Source organism: Saccostrea echinata, unplaced genomic scaffold, assembly GCF_033153115.1.
Source record: "Saccostrea echinata isolate AGI-Se365-2 ecotype Australia unplaced genomic scaffold, CSIRO_AGI_Sech_v1 ptg000056l, whole genome shotgun sequence".
Taxonomy (NCBI): Eukaryota; Metazoa; Mollusca; class Bivalvia; order Ostreida; family Ostreidae; genus Saccostrea; species Saccostrea echinata.
The window spans coordinates 13,186,016-13,202,503 of NW_026889805.1; the positions used below are offsets into that span (position 1 = coordinate 13,186,016).

General features: G+C 35.2%; 2 protein-coding genes across 2 annotated transcripts in view; one reads left to right on the forward strand and one right to left on the reverse strand.

Annotated features, from left to right (window-relative positions):
* Window positions 1-4,747: 4,747 nt before the first annotated feature.
* On the reverse strand, window positions 4,748-11,129 carry LOC133173098 (DNA repair protein XRCC2-like). The gene is made up of 2 exons (XM_061308025.1): window positions 11,031-11,129; window positions 4,748-5,893 (listed from the first exon to the last, which is right to left on the reverse strand). The coding sequence occupies exons 1-2, from the start codon at window positions 11,052-11,054 to the stop codon at window positions 5,042-5,044; spliced, it is 876 nt and encodes a 291-aa protein (XP_061164009.1). The 5' UTR covers window positions 11,055-11,129; the 3' UTR covers window positions 4,748-5,041.
* Window positions 11,130-11,360: 231 nt separating this feature from the next.
* LOC133173859 (uncharacterized) overlaps window positions 11,361-16,488 on the forward strand; it is a 75,408-nt gene continuing 70,280 nt past the window's right edge. Inside the window, exons 1-7 of the mRNA XM_061308932.1 lie at window positions 11,361-11,466; window positions 11,565-11,683; window positions 13,294-13,353; window positions 13,515-13,612; window positions 14,010-14,074; window positions 14,904-15,023; window positions 15,250-15,318. Of these exons, the coding sequence (XP_061164916.1) occupies window positions 11,577-11,683; window positions 13,294-13,353; window positions 13,515-13,612; window positions 14,010-14,074; window positions 14,904-15,023; window positions 15,250-15,318 (519 nt within the window). The 5' untranslated portion in view covers window positions 11,361-11,466; window positions 11,565-11,576. The remainder of the gene's footprint in view (window positions 11,467-11,564; window positions 11,684-13,293; window positions 13,354-13,514; window positions 13,613-14,009; window positions 14,075-14,903; window positions 15,024-15,249; window positions 15,319-16,488) is intronic.

The following is a 16,488-nucleotide window of genomic DNA, read 5'->3' on the forward strand; positions in this document are numbered from 1 at the left end:
CCAAGCAATATATGTGCAAAATATCAAATACAGATCTCTTACACTTCTCTAGATAAAAGGTGTGATAGACAGACAGACAGATGCCAGGTAAAGTGATCCCTAAATGTTGTTATTGGATATGAAAAGGCCTATGATCATCAAATCCTCTTCATATATATATATATACGGTATATGTTAATGTTGAGTAAAATTTTGTAAAACTGGGTCAGACTCCAAGGTCAAGGTCAAAAGATCAAATATGTTGGTACCAAAAGAAATATCTTGTCACAAATAATACACATGTGAAATATGAAAGCCATAGCTTCAACCAATCAAAAGTTGTGAGCAATGTTAAATTTTTTTATGAACAAACAGCTAATCAGACAGACAGACAGGGCAAAAACTATATACCCCCAAATCTTTGATATGGGGGCATAAAACTGGATAGCAACAGGTCACCTGAGTGACTCAGCTGATCTAAACATAGGTAATCAAAGATTATGAAGCTCACCTCGACAAATGTTTTCTATAAGTAAGGCAAATTTGTCATCATATTTTTATGCCCCCATAATCGAAGTTTTCACATGTATATTCCTTGTGACAAGACCATCCAATTTGACCTTTTGACCTTGGAGTTTGACCCACTTTTGCTAAATTTTATCAGACTTTAACCTTGGCCATAACATCTGAACATTTGGTTCTAGGGCTCTCATGTTTCATGTACATGTGTTTCACTTGTGACAAGACCTTCCGTTGGGCACCATTTGACCCTGACCTTGATGTTTTACTTACTTTTGAAAAATTTTAACCTTCACCATAACTTTTCAACAGTTGGTGTTAGGGCTTTCATATTTCACAGGTATATTCCTCGAGACAAGACCTTTCTTTGGTACCAACATTTTTGATTTTTTGACCTGGAGTTTGACTTGCATTTGAGAAACTTTAACCTTCGCCATAAGCTGCCATATGGGGGCATCAGTGTTTCACAAACACATTTATTTACTCAGGTGACCTATTGCTATTCATTTTCGTCCATCGGCGTGCGTCGTGCGTTAACATTTGAACATTTTGAGCTTCTTCTCTGAAACCGCTCAACCAATTTCATCCAATTTTGGCATATAGAATCTGTGGATGAAGGGAAACAAAAATTGTGAATTTCAAGGTCCCTGCCCCCCTGGGGCCTGAGAGGTGGGGCAAAAACCACTAAAATTAATGCAATCTTTAAAAATCTTCTTCTTTACTCCAGAACATCAAGCAGTCAAACTGTTGGCATGATTGTAATAAGGATTGACCCTCTACCAAAATTGTGAAATTCATGGCCCCAGGGTCAGGGGTTCTGGTGCTAGGGTGGGGCTATATAGATCATATAGTGAAAGTGCATTATTTCTTTGAAATTCTTCTCTGCTCCTAAGTATTAAATACACTCTCTGCTCCTAAGTATTAAATACACTAACTAAGTACATAGTTATGAAGAGCAAGAGTGCCTCTTTCAAATTTGTGAATTTCATGGCCCCAGGTTCAGGGGTTCTGGTGTTAGGGCAGGGCTCTATTGATTATATAGTGAAAATGCACTAATTCTTTGAAAATCTTCTTCTCTGCTCCTGGGTATTAAATAAAGTAACTAAGTACATAGTTATGATGAGCAAGAGTGCTTCTTCCAAAATTGTGAATTTCATGGCACCAGGGTCAGGGGTTCTGGTGTTAGGGCAGGGCTCTATTGTTTATATAGTGAAAATGCATTAATTCATTGAAAATCTTCTTCTCTGCTCCTGGGTATTAAATAAAGTAACAGTACATAGTTATGATGAGCAAGAGTGCCCTTCCAAAATTGTGAATTTCGTGGTCCCAGGGTTAGGGGTTCTGGTGTTAGGGCAGGGCTCTATTGATTACATAGTGAAAATGCATTAATTCTTTGAAAATCTTCTTCTCTGCTCCTGGGTATTAAATAAAGTAACAAAGTACATAGTTATGATGAGCAAGAGTGCTTCTTCCAAAATTGTGAATTTCATGGCCCCAGGGTCAGGAGTTCTGGTGTTAGGGCAGGGCTCTATTGATTATATAGTGAAAATGCATTTATTCTTTGAAATTCTTCTTCTTTGCCCCTGGGTATTAAATAAAGTAACGAAGTACATAGATATGAAGAGAAAGAGTTCCTCTTCCGAAATTTGTGAATTTCATGGCAGCTGGGTTAGGGGTTCTGGTGTTAGGGCGGGGCTCTATTGATTATATAGTGAAAATGCATCATTTCTGTGAAAAATCTTTTTCTCTGCTCCTGGATATTAAATAAAGAAACTAAGTACATAGTTATGATGAGAAAGTGTGCCTCTTCCAAAATTGTGAATTTCATGGCCCCAGAGTCAGGAGTTCTGGTGTTAGGGTAGGGCTTTATTCACTGTATAGTGAAAATGCATTAATTCTTTGAAAATCTTCTTCTCTGCTCCTGGGTATTAAATAAACTTACTAAGAACATAGTTATGATGAGCATGACTGCCTTTTGAGAAATTGTGAATTTTATGGCCCCTGAGTCAGGGGTTCTGATGTTAGGGTGGGGCTCTATTGATTATGTAGTAAAATTGCATTAATTCTTTGAAAATCTTCTTTTCTGCTCCTGGATATTAAATAAACTAAGTTCATAGTTATGATGAGCATGGTTGCCTCTTCCAAAATTTTGAATTTCATGGCTCCTGGGTCAAGGGTTCTGATGTTATGGCGGGGCTCTATTGATTATATAGGGAAAATGCATAATTTTTTTCAAAATCTCCTCTGCTCCTGGGTATTATTCAAACAAAGGAAGTGCATGATTATGATAAGGAAGAATGCCTCTTCCAAAATTGTGAAATTCATGGCCACAGGGTCAGGGGTTCTGGTGAAGGGGGCACTCTATTGATTATATAGTGAAAGTGCATAATTTCTTTCAAAATATTTTTTCTACTACTGGTTATAAAGCAAAGAAACAAGTGCATAGTTATGAGCAAGGGTGCTTCTTCCAGAAATTGCGAGTTCATGGCCCCTGGGTCAGATGTTCTGGTGTAAGGGTGGGGCTTTATTTATCTAATAATTTAGTGAAAATGCATTTCTTTGAAAATCTTCTAAGCTTCTGGCTATATTCGAGGGAAAAAGAGTAAAAGTTTTAATATGCAAAGGTATTTTTACCAGAATTTTGAACACCTGGACCATTTAGTCAAGTGTTCTGGTCCTGGCCAGGGCTCTATTAACTTGTATTCTGCTGAGCAAAGTTATTCCCCTTTGCCATTCACCTTTGATAATTAATCACTGTAAACAATGTATTTGAAAGGTTAATAGAATAAGAGAATTATGCAAGAATATTTATTGTATAATACAAAAAGTACTTTCATAGTTTTAATGATCAGGTAGACTTGGAAATAATAGATGAATAAAAACAAGACAAAAATAACTTATCTTTTTAAATGTTCTTCAAAGGCCAAGAGAGGCCAATGTGAGAAGTAATAATATGGGGTTAAAAAATAGACATTTTGTTAATAGTCTGCATGGTAATAGTGATAAATGGGGGACAGATTAGATACTGGACCAATCATACTATTTTTCTTGCTTTGGGGCAACAAAGCTTCATTTATCAGTTTATGGATCCTCTAAATTGTTGTATTGTACTCAGGTGACCGTTAAGGCCCTTTGGCCTTTTGTTTCTAGTTAGTGTACATCCCAAGATCGATATCCATGCAAGTTTGGTTTAAGTAAGACTTATAGTTACTTGGAAATAGACCTACTCAAAAAACTTTTAACCTGTTTACTAATCAAGAAAATTTTGGTCAGTTCCAACATCCAAAGCAGGTCTGGAAGTTTTCATCCTTAGATGCACCATCTATGCAAGTTAATCATAACAGCCCATATTATATAGCTAATCTAAAAAAAATTACCCTGGTCACTCATCTTGAAAATGTAGGGGATATACAGAATCCAAAGCAAGTCTGGAAGTATCCATCCCTAGATACATCATCCATGCTAATTTGGTTAAAATATGGCTAAAATTCACTCATGTGGAAAATCTATCTCAGATCCAGCATCTGCCGAAGCAGGTTGGTTAGTGTACATCCCTAGATGCATCTTCCGTGAAAGTTTAGTCCAAGTAGGGCTAATAGTTGCTTGGGAATGGACCTGCTCCAAAATCTTATCCGGGTCACTCATGTGAAAAATCTAGCTCAGATCTAGCATCCGAAGCAAGTGGGGTAGTGTCCATCCATAGATGCAACATCCATACAAGTTTGGTCTAGGTAGGGTTTATAGTTACTTGGGAATGGACTTGCTCCAAAAACTTAACTGGGTCACTCATGTGAAAAATCTAGCTCAGATCTAGCATCCGAAGCAAGTGGGGTAGTGTCCATCCATAGATGCATCATCCATGCAAGTTTGGTCTAGGTAGGGTTTATAGTTACTTGGGAATGGACCTGCTCCAAAAACTTTCACCTGGTCACTCATCTGGAAAATCTAGGTCAGATCCAGCATCCGAAGCAAGTGTGGTAGTGTCCATCCATAGATGCATCATCCACTGCAAGTTTGGTCAAGGTAGGGCTTATAGTTACTTGGGAATGGACCTGCTCCAAAAACTACAACCTGGTCACTCATCTGGAAAATCTAGGTCAGATCCAGCATTCGAAGCAAGTGTGGTAGTGTCCATCCATAGATGCATCATCCATGCAAGTTTGGTCTAGGTAGGGCTTATAGTTACTTGGAAATGGACCTGCTCCAAAAACTTTAACCTGGTCACTCATCTGGAAAATCTAGGCCAGCATCCGAAGCAAGTGTGGTAGTGTCAATCCCTGGATGCATCATCCATGTAAGTTTGGTCCAGGTAGGGCTTATACCTGGTAGTTACTTGGGAATGGACCTGCTCCTAAAACTTTAACAGGGACGCCGAGGCTAACTCCGATGCCGGGAGTATAGCATAAACTCATCTTGACTTCGTCAAGGTGAGCTAAAAACACTGATTCTAAATGTTCTAGTGATTTTCCCTGTGTATTAAGTTTTTGCACTACATGATTAAGACATAGTTATCAAACAATATCCAATAAATATGATTTTAATTTCATGAATTCCCAGGCACATATTGTATACCATTTTCTGTAATTTTAAATTTGATGACAGATATATTGTTTTTAGATATTTCAATCTGACACTTGAAAGTTTTTTTAGCAGACTGTTTTTCTAAAATATATCTCTGTGTCACAAGCTGCCCCCATGGTTTACACAGAAATTCTTGATGGTCCATTTTATCTGGGACAGTGTTGGACGGAGTTTCAGAGTAGGAGTCTTCTTTTGGGGTCTTCTTCTTAAATAATTCACACTTAGTGGCTATCACAATTAAACTGAAATCATTCACAAATTGGGATAACACTTCAGTGATGAGTCTCATATTCCTCTCCTGAGCAGACAGGCTTTCTCCACAATTACACTTGTCAATCCAATAAAACGCAGAGATGCTATCAATCATTATTACAGCTAGATTAGGGTTACTTAGAATTGTTTGTTCTAGACTATACAGTGTCACAAGTAACTCAGCACTACTTGAACATCTTATTAATGACAGTCTGGATAAACACTTTTGAATAAGCATTTCAACATCATTAGTTGTATGTTCATGTTGATCAAGATTTTTCAGGATCATATTTATTCTACTTTCCATAAGCGCTACAAGTCTAAGAATGGAAAATTTATAATCATTGTCAATGAAAATCACACTTGCATCCTTTCCATTCAACGGGACAGATTTCCAAGATTTAGGTAGGATTGTGTGAGCTACAATATTAAGAAGAATTTCTGTTTTCCCAGTTCCTTCTGGTCCATAAAGCTCAATGACATCTTTTGAATTGGGTCCCTCTTTAAATATGGGTGACAAGACATCAGAAATGGAGGGGCGACTCCCAAGTCGTGCTAAAAGCTAGAACAAGAAAATATAACATTTTAAGCAAACACATTAATTTCTGTTACTGGAATGAAGTAAAAAATATTGAGTACAATGCCCAGGGGGCCTAGAAATGGTCTGATGATGAACTGCAGAACAGGAAAAAGATCAAGGTTCTAACGAACATCAACGGTGATTCTAGACCTTATAGTGTGCTATTTGAGTATCATACACTATTACAGTGGGGAAATTCAAAAGTTACAAAATTTAAGCTATCTTGGCTATCCTACTTCTAGGTTTAACAAACCTTTATGGCAAGCTACATCAACTTACAAGACTTGGTGAATGAGGCATATGTATCACAATTTGACTGAACATGGCCATAAAATTCCATTCTATTTCAAGATGAATAGCCATAAGATTCAAAAGGTGGGTTACCATGACCTACTTTTAGGTCAGCACATAGCAAGACCCCAAAATGCATCAACTGACAAGATTTGATGAACTAGTCCAAGAACTCAAGATAATTACTTTTAAATAGATAAAAAGAAATGAATAGTGTAAAATTAGAAAGTACATGTAGGTCACTGTGGGTCCATAGGCCATAATGCTTACCAGATAACCTTAGTCCTCTATTCTTTAGATTTAAAAAAGACTTTTTTTAACATGAAAATTTTGACCTAATAATAATATTGCGGCCCCCATTTTATCTCTAAAGGTTATGAATTATTTAGTTCCTCATTTAGGCAAACTTAAATCCACACAATATGGAAATGTTTCAAAATCATATGAATAACATAGGGCCATCATTAAAAATAACTTTGTTTCCCCTAACCCGACCCTATAATCTCAAGTTGGGTAGGTAGGTAGGTACTGTAATTTTTTTTTTTTTTCTGACAGCAGTTTTGAAAATACATTCTGAAAAAATTGAATAATATCTTTATAAATAAGAAAGAAAAAAAAAAACGATTTTAAAACCGAATATCATACAAATGAAGCAACGTGTATGGTAAATTAATTCACAAATATTATTCATTTGAACTTGTGAAATATCTCAGGCCAGTGTAAATTTATTGAAATCGAATATTTACAAAAAAGACAAGACACTCAACCATCGGACATTCGAGTCTATTTTTCAAACCTACTATCATCTTCGAATACTTACACAGACAAAATGTCAAGGGCCTCATGTGGCGCAGTGATTCTAGTGTTCCGTTTTGGAGTCGCGACGTAATTCAGGAGCTTATTCTAAGTCACAGGTCCTGACATGGGACGTGGATACTGGTCAGTCGAATGAGACCGTAAGAAACGTAGTTTCAGTGTTGCAGTACACATGTAGATGTTGGCACAAAAAAGATCCCTTACTGTTTTTTAATGATCAATGGCCATAAGTGCCGAGTAAAAGTCTTATTATGAGCCCTCCACCAGGCAGGTGTTCAAATGTTGTCAGCCCAACAATTTTTAAAGGTATTTTAAAGCAAAGAAACAACCTATTTTCAAGGGCCTAACTAAAGAAAAGTACATTGGAAGTCTTGGGAAGCCGTACCATAAGCCAACTTTAAAGATTTCAACACTATTTGGAAAGAGTGTACATGTATAAACAATATTTAATTCAACCAAACCATATCTAAAATAATTAAAGTTTCATATATCTAATGTTATAGTCACGAAGTTTAACCCATAAATAAAAGGAATGAAGAAACGACATCTGAATTATATTCATCAAGATGAAATAATTATACAAAGACATATTTACAACTCCTATGATCCGATATAGTAAAAGTAGGATCATACTTGAACTGTTTATTAGATCGAAACAAATAAAATTCAGTGAAATTTATTGATATGCATATACAAGATGGGCCTTTCATCTGCTCATGAGGCAGGCTTTGCCATGCTTACTATGTATGTTAATTTTAGAAGACATATTTGTAAATACCATCTTACCACTCCTTAGTCATGGTATATTTAATTCACAAAATGTTTCAAGAGTGTAGGATTCTAATAAGTTAAAGATATATAATTAGATTGATACGTTGTTGATGTTTTATAACACTAACTAACCCGCTGTGGCCATATGTTGTGGGCACCAAATGAAGGTAAAACAAAAGCCGCCGTTTTGATAAAAAACGGATATTGATGAAATTATATTTTATAAAGTTGATAAACAATTAAAAAAAATATTTGAATAATCTTATTAAAAAAACTTTTCAGTCGGCACGATTTAAGTGGGTCAGTCGCGTTAGGGGAAACAAAGGTATTTTTTATTTTGGCCTAGCCTTGCTGTTTTAGAGAAGGACATTCTTCAAAGATCATTTCTACATGCATTGTGTGAAATATGATCCTCAATTTTATCCATAAAATCATTCACATATTTGAAATTAAAAAAAAATAAGAATATTAAACATACCTTTAAAATGTTTGCATATTAATATGATTGATTGTGTGTAGGGTGGGGCCACAATGGTTGATCAAAGTTTTACATAAGAATATATAGGGAACATCTTTAAAACTCTTCTTTTCAAGAACAGCAAGGCCATGATTGGTCATATTTATATGGAAGCATCCTCAGGTAGTGTAGATTCAAGTTTGTTCAAATCATGACCCCCAGGGGTAGGGTGGGGCCACAAAGGGCGATCAAAGTTTTACATAGGAATACACAGGAAAAATCTTCTCAAGAACAGCAAAGCCATAATTAGTCATATTTAAATGGAAGCATCATCAGGTAATGTAGATTCTAATTTGTACAAATCATGACCCCCCAGGAGAATAGAGGGGCCATAACAGGGGATCAAAGTTATACAAAGGATATATCAATCAAAATTTTCCTCTTAAGAACAGCAAAGCCATTATTTGTCATATTAATTCAAAAGCATCCCTTAGTCTGTTGCTTGGCAGTTGAATTGGGAATTTTTAGTCTCAAAATTAGGAAAAATTAACATTTTTTGACATTGGGAATGGTACTGTTTATTGGTACCAGATATATAAGGAAAAAAACCCTGCTCTATGAAGTATAGATTCAAGTTAGTTCAAATTACCTCCCCCCCTCCCCCGAGCCAGTTTTTAAACTTTTCAAGACTGAACTGATTTCTGCTTTTTCCTAGCCAGAAAGCTCAGGTGAGCGATGTGGCCCCTGGGCCTCTTGTCTTAAATATGTGATTTTTTTCAGCATGTACTCTTTGCACTTTGGTGCAGTGCATGATAGTTTTCAACCTTGAACTCTTCTGAAAACAATTCCAAAACATATGTAATCAAAGATTACGAAGCTCACCTCGATGAATGTTATCTATAAGTAAGGCAAATTTCACATCATATTTTTTTCTAGTTAGGGTACATCCCAAGATCAATATCCATGCGAGTTTGGTTTGAGCAGGACTTATAGTTACTTGGAAATAGACCTGCTCAAAAAACAATGTTTTGGAAAATGTAAGTCAGATTCAGAATCCAAAGAAAGTCTGGGAGTGTCCATCCCTAGATACATCATCCATGCTAATTTGGTTAATATATGGCTAAAATTCACTCATGTGGAAAATCTACATCAGATCCAGCATCCGAAGCAGGTTGTTAGTGTATCCATGCACGTTTGGTCCAGGCAGGGCTTATAGTTATTTGGGAATGGGACTGCTCCAAAAACTACAACCTGGTCACTCATCTGGAAAATGTAGGTCAGATCCAGCATCTTAAGCAAGTGGGGTAGTGTCCATCCCTAGATGCATCATCCATTCAAGTTTGGTCCAGGTAGGGCTTATAGTTACTTGGGAATAGACCTACTCCAAAAACTTGAACCTGGTCACTCATCTGGAAAAACTAGGCCAGATCCAGCATCCAAAGCAAGTGTGGTAGTGTTCATCCCTAGATGCATCATAATTATTCCATGCAAGTTTGGTCCAGATCGGGCTTATAGTTACTTTGGAGTGGGACTTGCTCCTAAAACTTTAACGGGGACGCCGACGCTGGGGGTATACCATAAGCTCATCTCGACTTCGTCGAGGTGAGCTAAAAAAGGCCCATCAAATTGCGCCTGCTTGGGAGACTTTGAATTCAGTTTTAAAAGTTTCGGGATTATATAAAGCAATTGACCACACAGTTACCACACAGTTACTTCTTGAATGAAATTATAAAGGAGGTCATCAAGTTAATTGATTTGTAATAACTCAGTTGTGATGCAATCATACTTGTCTAGGCCTCAACACAAACAAGGTGGTGTATAGTTATCCAAACAATGGAAATACATCTTTTGCTTTAAAGTATTCAAAAGCCGACACGTCGATTTACCAAATTTGGGTCCATTTGGGTAAATCGACGCACCCTTCGAAAGCTGCAACTTTGATTTGGGTTGCTTTTTTGAAAGCCCATAGTACATATATATAAATAGTCATATACTTGCGACTTTTTGTCTCTTTTTTTTTACAAAAAATATTTTAGTGAAAAACTGCATAAAAATAGCTAAATCATGCTATTCTGAATGGCTTAATAAGCTATACAGCTAACTTAAGCTATATAGATAAATCAAGAGATTATACTGGACCTGATACGTAATATGACCTCTTATGTGATCTGGTGGTAATGTTTACTTAGCTGCAATAATGTAGTCTTCTCTATACTATGGTGTCCGGATAGGACCATTTGCAAAAGCTCAACAGCGCGTTCAGAAAAACACGCCATCACACTAAAACACAACACGCCATCACTCTAACACAATATTATACAAAACATGTCATTGCGCTTATACACAACTGCTGTTGCGCTAACACAACTTTACACAACATGCTGTCACACAACTCCCTAACACAACTTTGTAATAGCGCAACGGCGAGTTGTGTGTTAGTCGACAGTATGTTGTGTGTTAGCACGATGGCGTGTTGTGCAAACTTCTGTTAGCGTGTCTGCATGTTTTTCAATGATGTGTAAGCACAATGGCATGTTGTGTGTTAGCGCGACGGTGTGTTTTTCTGAAGGCGCTGTGGAGCTTTTGCAAATGGCTCTATCCGGACAACATACTTCTCCGATATGACGATATTTTTAACTTGATATAGCCCTCTCAAGAAAAAAGAAAGAAAAAAAGAAAAGAAAGAAAGATCCCAGAGTGCTACATTCCACATTGCAGCTAGCGTTCACCAACAATAAATTTGAAATAGTACATATATTCCTAAAAAATGTATAATAGCAACACCTGGAGGCCTGTCTCACTTTGCATCCCTCTGTGACTGTGATGTTTACATCGGTAATCGGCTTTAAATAATTCATTAATAGGAGTTTTAAATATCCCTCTATTTGGGGTTGTTCTTATTTTAGCAACGTTCATAAAATCATTCGTGGATCAAAATACTTCTTTAATATGTTTAAGTTTTTCACTAAATTGACTTTTTCCTCTTTCAAAATATGTAAATTTTTGTTAAAAAGTATTATTTTTAAATTTTAGCCCGAAAAAAAATAAAGGATCTTCAAATGGAATAAGTTCATGAACAGCTTGACCTTTGTCAAATTATTGCGCATGCGTTGAAATGCAGAACATAAACACTGCGAAAAAACGGTAAATGTGAAGAAAATATGATCTTGTGGAAACGAATGTAGTTATGCATAAATTGTCTGCTTAAAAATCATTAACGGTGAGTATATGAGGTGATTTGGTAGCAATTGCTATCTTTGCAATGAAATTCGTGCATATGTACATTGCTCAGCTGTCCTTTGCCTCTGCACATTGTAGAACTTGAAAGGCATGGCAAATCGGACTGCTCTGCATCCGCGTAGACGAAAGCGACCTCAACCGCCTGTGTACAGTGGTATATCTGGATCATACGAAGACAAAGACAGTGATTTTATATGGTTTGTAGTAGGTTCCAGAGATATGCCTCCTTTTTTATGCAACCTCATCAATGTCTGGTAGCCCCCACTGCAATGTAAATTCCTTAGAAATGTAATTCACAGGGCTTAAAATATAGGGTTATCTACCAGAGACTGACAATGTATTATGCAATTTATTATGCAGCTATATTTATTATGCTATACCATATAACAGGCAGATATTAGTGTCACACATACTCAGACTTGAACAGCAGAGTTGTGGAAAACTGCCGGTCATGCTGGCAAAACCGACAAAAAATGCATGTGACCAGTAAAAATATTATCAAGTCAGTCCAAATGACCGGCCGCTTTTTTGGTTAAAGTTTTTTGTTTTACCATTTATCATCGGCGCACTTCCCAGCTTAATTATTGTACCTTACAGGTATATGCGATTGGGTAATTCTTTTAATTTACACGAGATGAGACCATAAATGAAAGCGAAACCAGCATGTTCTCGTGACCTATTAAATTTACAACTGGGACAGAGGTAGAAAACATAATGAAACAGATAAAGACAAGCTAAATATGAAAAATTTCGACAGAAAGAATTCAAACACAATTAGGAAAAGCAGTAAATCTAACACTTCCGACTGTTCTGGATTTCATTTTTTTCATCGATCGTGTTGATATCTTTATTGTTGATGCACATAATTTCCACAATTTTTTTAGACTCATTTTCTAGGTTAACGTAATTCCCAAATGCATAAATGTTTAAAAAAAAAAATGTTTACTATGCTGAATTAGCATTGTCACCAGCCCAAAAGTGCACTCTCTACCATTGGCTCATACATTCACGTGTCTGGGAGAGAAACGAATGACAATTCTGCAAGGAAGATTGCCAAAAGCGGTGAAATCTATAGTATTGTTAAAAAACAAAAATGGAAGAGGACTTTGAAATGGAGACTGAATGTTATATTATTATTATTAAGTAAATAGATGTGTAATGAAGTAAATAAATGTTATAGGTTTTTTTTAATTTTGCGACTTACTATTTCGGACCGGCAAAAATCACTTCGGACCGGCTTATTTTGTCTTCTTGCTAGTCCGAATGACTGGCTATCTGAAAAAGTTTTCCACAACTCTGGAACAGGACATGTTCCTCTTTATGAAGTTGGTGTTCTAATTACAGGTCTACACGTCAGCACATGACAGTTCAGATTTCCCCTTTAAAATCTCTTATATTTTTTTTCATAATTCTCATGTAAATTATTTGAGAATTTTTGGTAGTTTTTATTCACTTACCCAGTGCTAGCTTTGTTCCATTTTATATTTTATCCACCCTCACTGGCTCATTCTCCTTGAAATTTATTCACATTGAAGTAATTTTTATAAGAAGGTAGTTTTTTGTAGTTAATTTCCCAAAGGCCCACCAGTATGTGGCTTAGAGCAGGGTCTTTTTATGTGTGCAAATATAATACTCTTTTTCCAATAAACTGATCCTAGCTAACGATATCAAACTAACTGCCTATCACTACAGTTGAAGGAAGTTCATCCAGTTAATTCCAATATTCTCCTTTTTACTCAAGATATTAAATATACTTTTATGGGCAGTAAGTGACAATCAGTAATTTCTTTAAATAATTATTTTGCAGTCCAATATGCTTTAACTTGATAGAAGAAGCACACATGACAAAATGTGGCCACTCATATTGGTAAGTAGACCAAAGTAAACTTTATTAATAAGTTAAAGTAAGTAGACCCATTTGAAATAACTTGTATTTTCTTTCTTTTTTTCTTCTCTTTATTAATAAATGTATTTATTAATGTTTAATGTTAAGTAAGTATTCTTTTTTCCTTCTTTTTAATTACCTAGTCACAAGTGCATCAAAGAAAGTCTTCAACAAAGCAACAGATGTCCAAAGTGTACTTACGTTATAGAGGGCATTGACCAAGTCTTTCCAAATTTCATGTGTAAGTATCTTTCTCTAGTTTTAAGATGGGGTTTTGTGTGTGTTATTGTTGTGTGTATGTTGTTTTTAAACAAGGATTTAAAGATTTATGCAAATACATGCACTTGTCAAAATCCTTAAGAGCATATGTATTGATTAGTTTTGTACCATCTGACTTTGTCTTTTTTTATTCATCTTTTAACATTTTTTTCAGAAACTTTCCTTCTCTCACTTTTAATGTGATAGAATTTAGACACCTGTTAAATATTTCTAAAAACACAAACCAGTTCATTGACATACTGTGACATTTTGTCAAAGATTCCTGGTTTCTTTTTTCCCCTTAAGATAATCTTTTATAGATTATAAGTTACATTTAAAGTTTCAAAAATTGATTTTATTTGACTTGATTATATTTACAGTAAATGAATTGGTATTGAAATATCGAGGAAAACAAGAACAAAAGAAGATCAAACTTGAGCAAAAGGTTAGTATTTAAGACAGTCAGTATATTTTGAAATCAATTTATAAAAGAAAGGTGGGGGACCCAGTTTGGGCATTCTGTTTATTTATAAAGTAAAGTTTTCTTTATATGATATATACTTTGATAACATTCTTGTTATGCCCTAAGGACAAAGATCAGGGTCATATTGTTTTTTTTCTTTTCCGATGTAAAGGTCCATAAACGAAGAGAGGGGGGCTTTCATTGAAATTTTTTATCCCTAAAATTTAAATTAAAACTTCACATTCTCAGAAGTTTGGGAGAGGGGCAGGCCTCCTGCAACCCTGCCCCCCCACCCCCACCCCCCACCCCCCACCCAAGAATCTGTGTGCCTTAATGTTCTGTTCATATGAGTGGAAGTCAGGTGCAAGTGAATAACTTCCAAAACTATTTGCATCAATTTGGAATTTCCCTATCTAATTTTGGTCCAATGTAGAATAAATAATTCCTTATATTGACCTGGAAGCTCAAGTGCAGGTCAATATAATGTAGTATTTTTCTAACATTGTTAGATCTCAGTCTCAGAGAGATGGTAATTATTCAATCATATAATAAAAAGGGATATGTAATGTATAGATTGATGATAGTAATCCTAGTTCCACAGTTCATTTTACCAATATTTTCCTCCTGTCTGTAAACGTCCCCCTCCACTGACTTGGTGAATTTGTGCAATATGCCGATAGTAATCCTACAGTCATTATAAGGATATTTTCCTCCTCTCTGTAAACGTCCCCACCACTGGCTGGGTGGATTTGTGTGATGTGTTGATAGTTATCCTGCTGTCATTATAAAGATATTTTCCTCTTCTCTGTAGACCTCTCCTTCCACTGGCTCTGTGGATTTGTGTGATATGTTGATAGAAGAAAACATTGACCTGTGTGATGTTAACAAACTGTTGGAAGTACTTAACATGAAGAAGCAAAAGCTTGAGGGGGTATATATACTTATATCATCATGTTGTATGTAGAGTTTATTCACTTTTTGGAGAGTCAATTTTTTTCTCATAAATTTGGTTGCAGATACATAGTTTAAAGTAATGCAGTACAGTAATACAGTAATTTTATATGTAAAAATTTTGAAATACATGAAATAAATGATACAGATATTTTTTTTTCATGGAAGTAACTGTTTTGAAATTATTCTTATGTTTTATCATTCAGGATGTGAAGTTTGCACAGAAATATGTACTTAAAGAGTTTCTTCAAGAAATTCGAAAAAAGAAACAAGGGGTATGTCAGATTTATTTCTGTTTGAACTTTTTAACTATGTATGTTTTCTCAGTGGATAGATTAGATATTTCTAGATCATAAAAGAGAAGGTTGTTTTTAGTTTTTTTAAGCCGGGTATTTATTTATTTTAATACAGTAGATCAAATGTTTTATCAGTGAGATTGTCAATATTCTGTCAGTGTTTTCCCCAGAAAATTTTCAATGCATGGGGGGGAATTTTGCTGAATTGACGGTGCGCGGCGTGTCTTGTTGAGTTATGTGTGCCTGTTTCTGAATTTATATTTAAATGAAAAATACAAATTCATTCATTTAATATATTTCTTTTAAATTTAAATGATATAGTTTGAATATATTGTCAATTTAACTTTTAAAAAAGCTAAACAATTGAGTTCTCTTTTATAAAAATAGATCTAATCACAAAAAATTGTTCTATTTTATATTCCTCTAAAGCCACTGTCTTTTTATCATGTTTATGTGCTGTGTTATTCTTGCTTTCTACAAACTGAACAGGCCCCTAGTGACCCCCCCCCCCTTTTTTTATTTACTACATTTTTTTTTCTTTTGGATGTCCCTACTTTTACAGACATTTTTTAACAAAAAGGGTGCACATTATGTAGCACCATTGCTTACATGTAAATATTGTGACAACATATTTAGTACATTGGTGTCCGATTTTTTTTATAAGCTGTTGAATGTAGGTCAAGCGAAGTATTTGCCCATAGTTCATAGAGTAAATAAACAATGATAATATTTATTGGACATGTTTATTTTAAGCATATTTATTCTAAAAAATGGCTTTAAAATTATTTGTTTAACTAATGAATCATTTTTTATGTCGGAACATCAATTCTATTTATAGAATGACCTGTGGATGTTGGAAAAACCCACATGTGCATATAACAAGTGTATTACTTTCACCGTGTGTACTATCTGACAGCAATTAATAAATTTTTCATGCTTATAAATATTTTTAATCAAATAAAAGCTTAATACTTAGTAATATATCAGTAAATTGCAATAAACATAAATAGAGAACTATTGCATCATACCACGTACCGCGATTCACATCGAGTTCACCACAGGTGCGCAACATGTGTACAGTACACGCTGTGATTCTAGTGATTTGAATTGTTTTATTGAAAGATTAATAACTGATAACAATTTCAACTT

Excerpts from the sequence above, each read along its gene's own strand:
- LOC133173098 (XM_061308025.1), bottom strand. The coding sequence starts at position 11,054 with ATGCAAAGTGAGACAGGCCTCCAG. Across the intron at positions 5,894-11,030 it reads AAAGTGAGACAGGCCTCCAG|CTTTTAGCACGACTTGGGAG; the intron begins GTGTTGCTATTA and ends TTCTTGTTCTAG.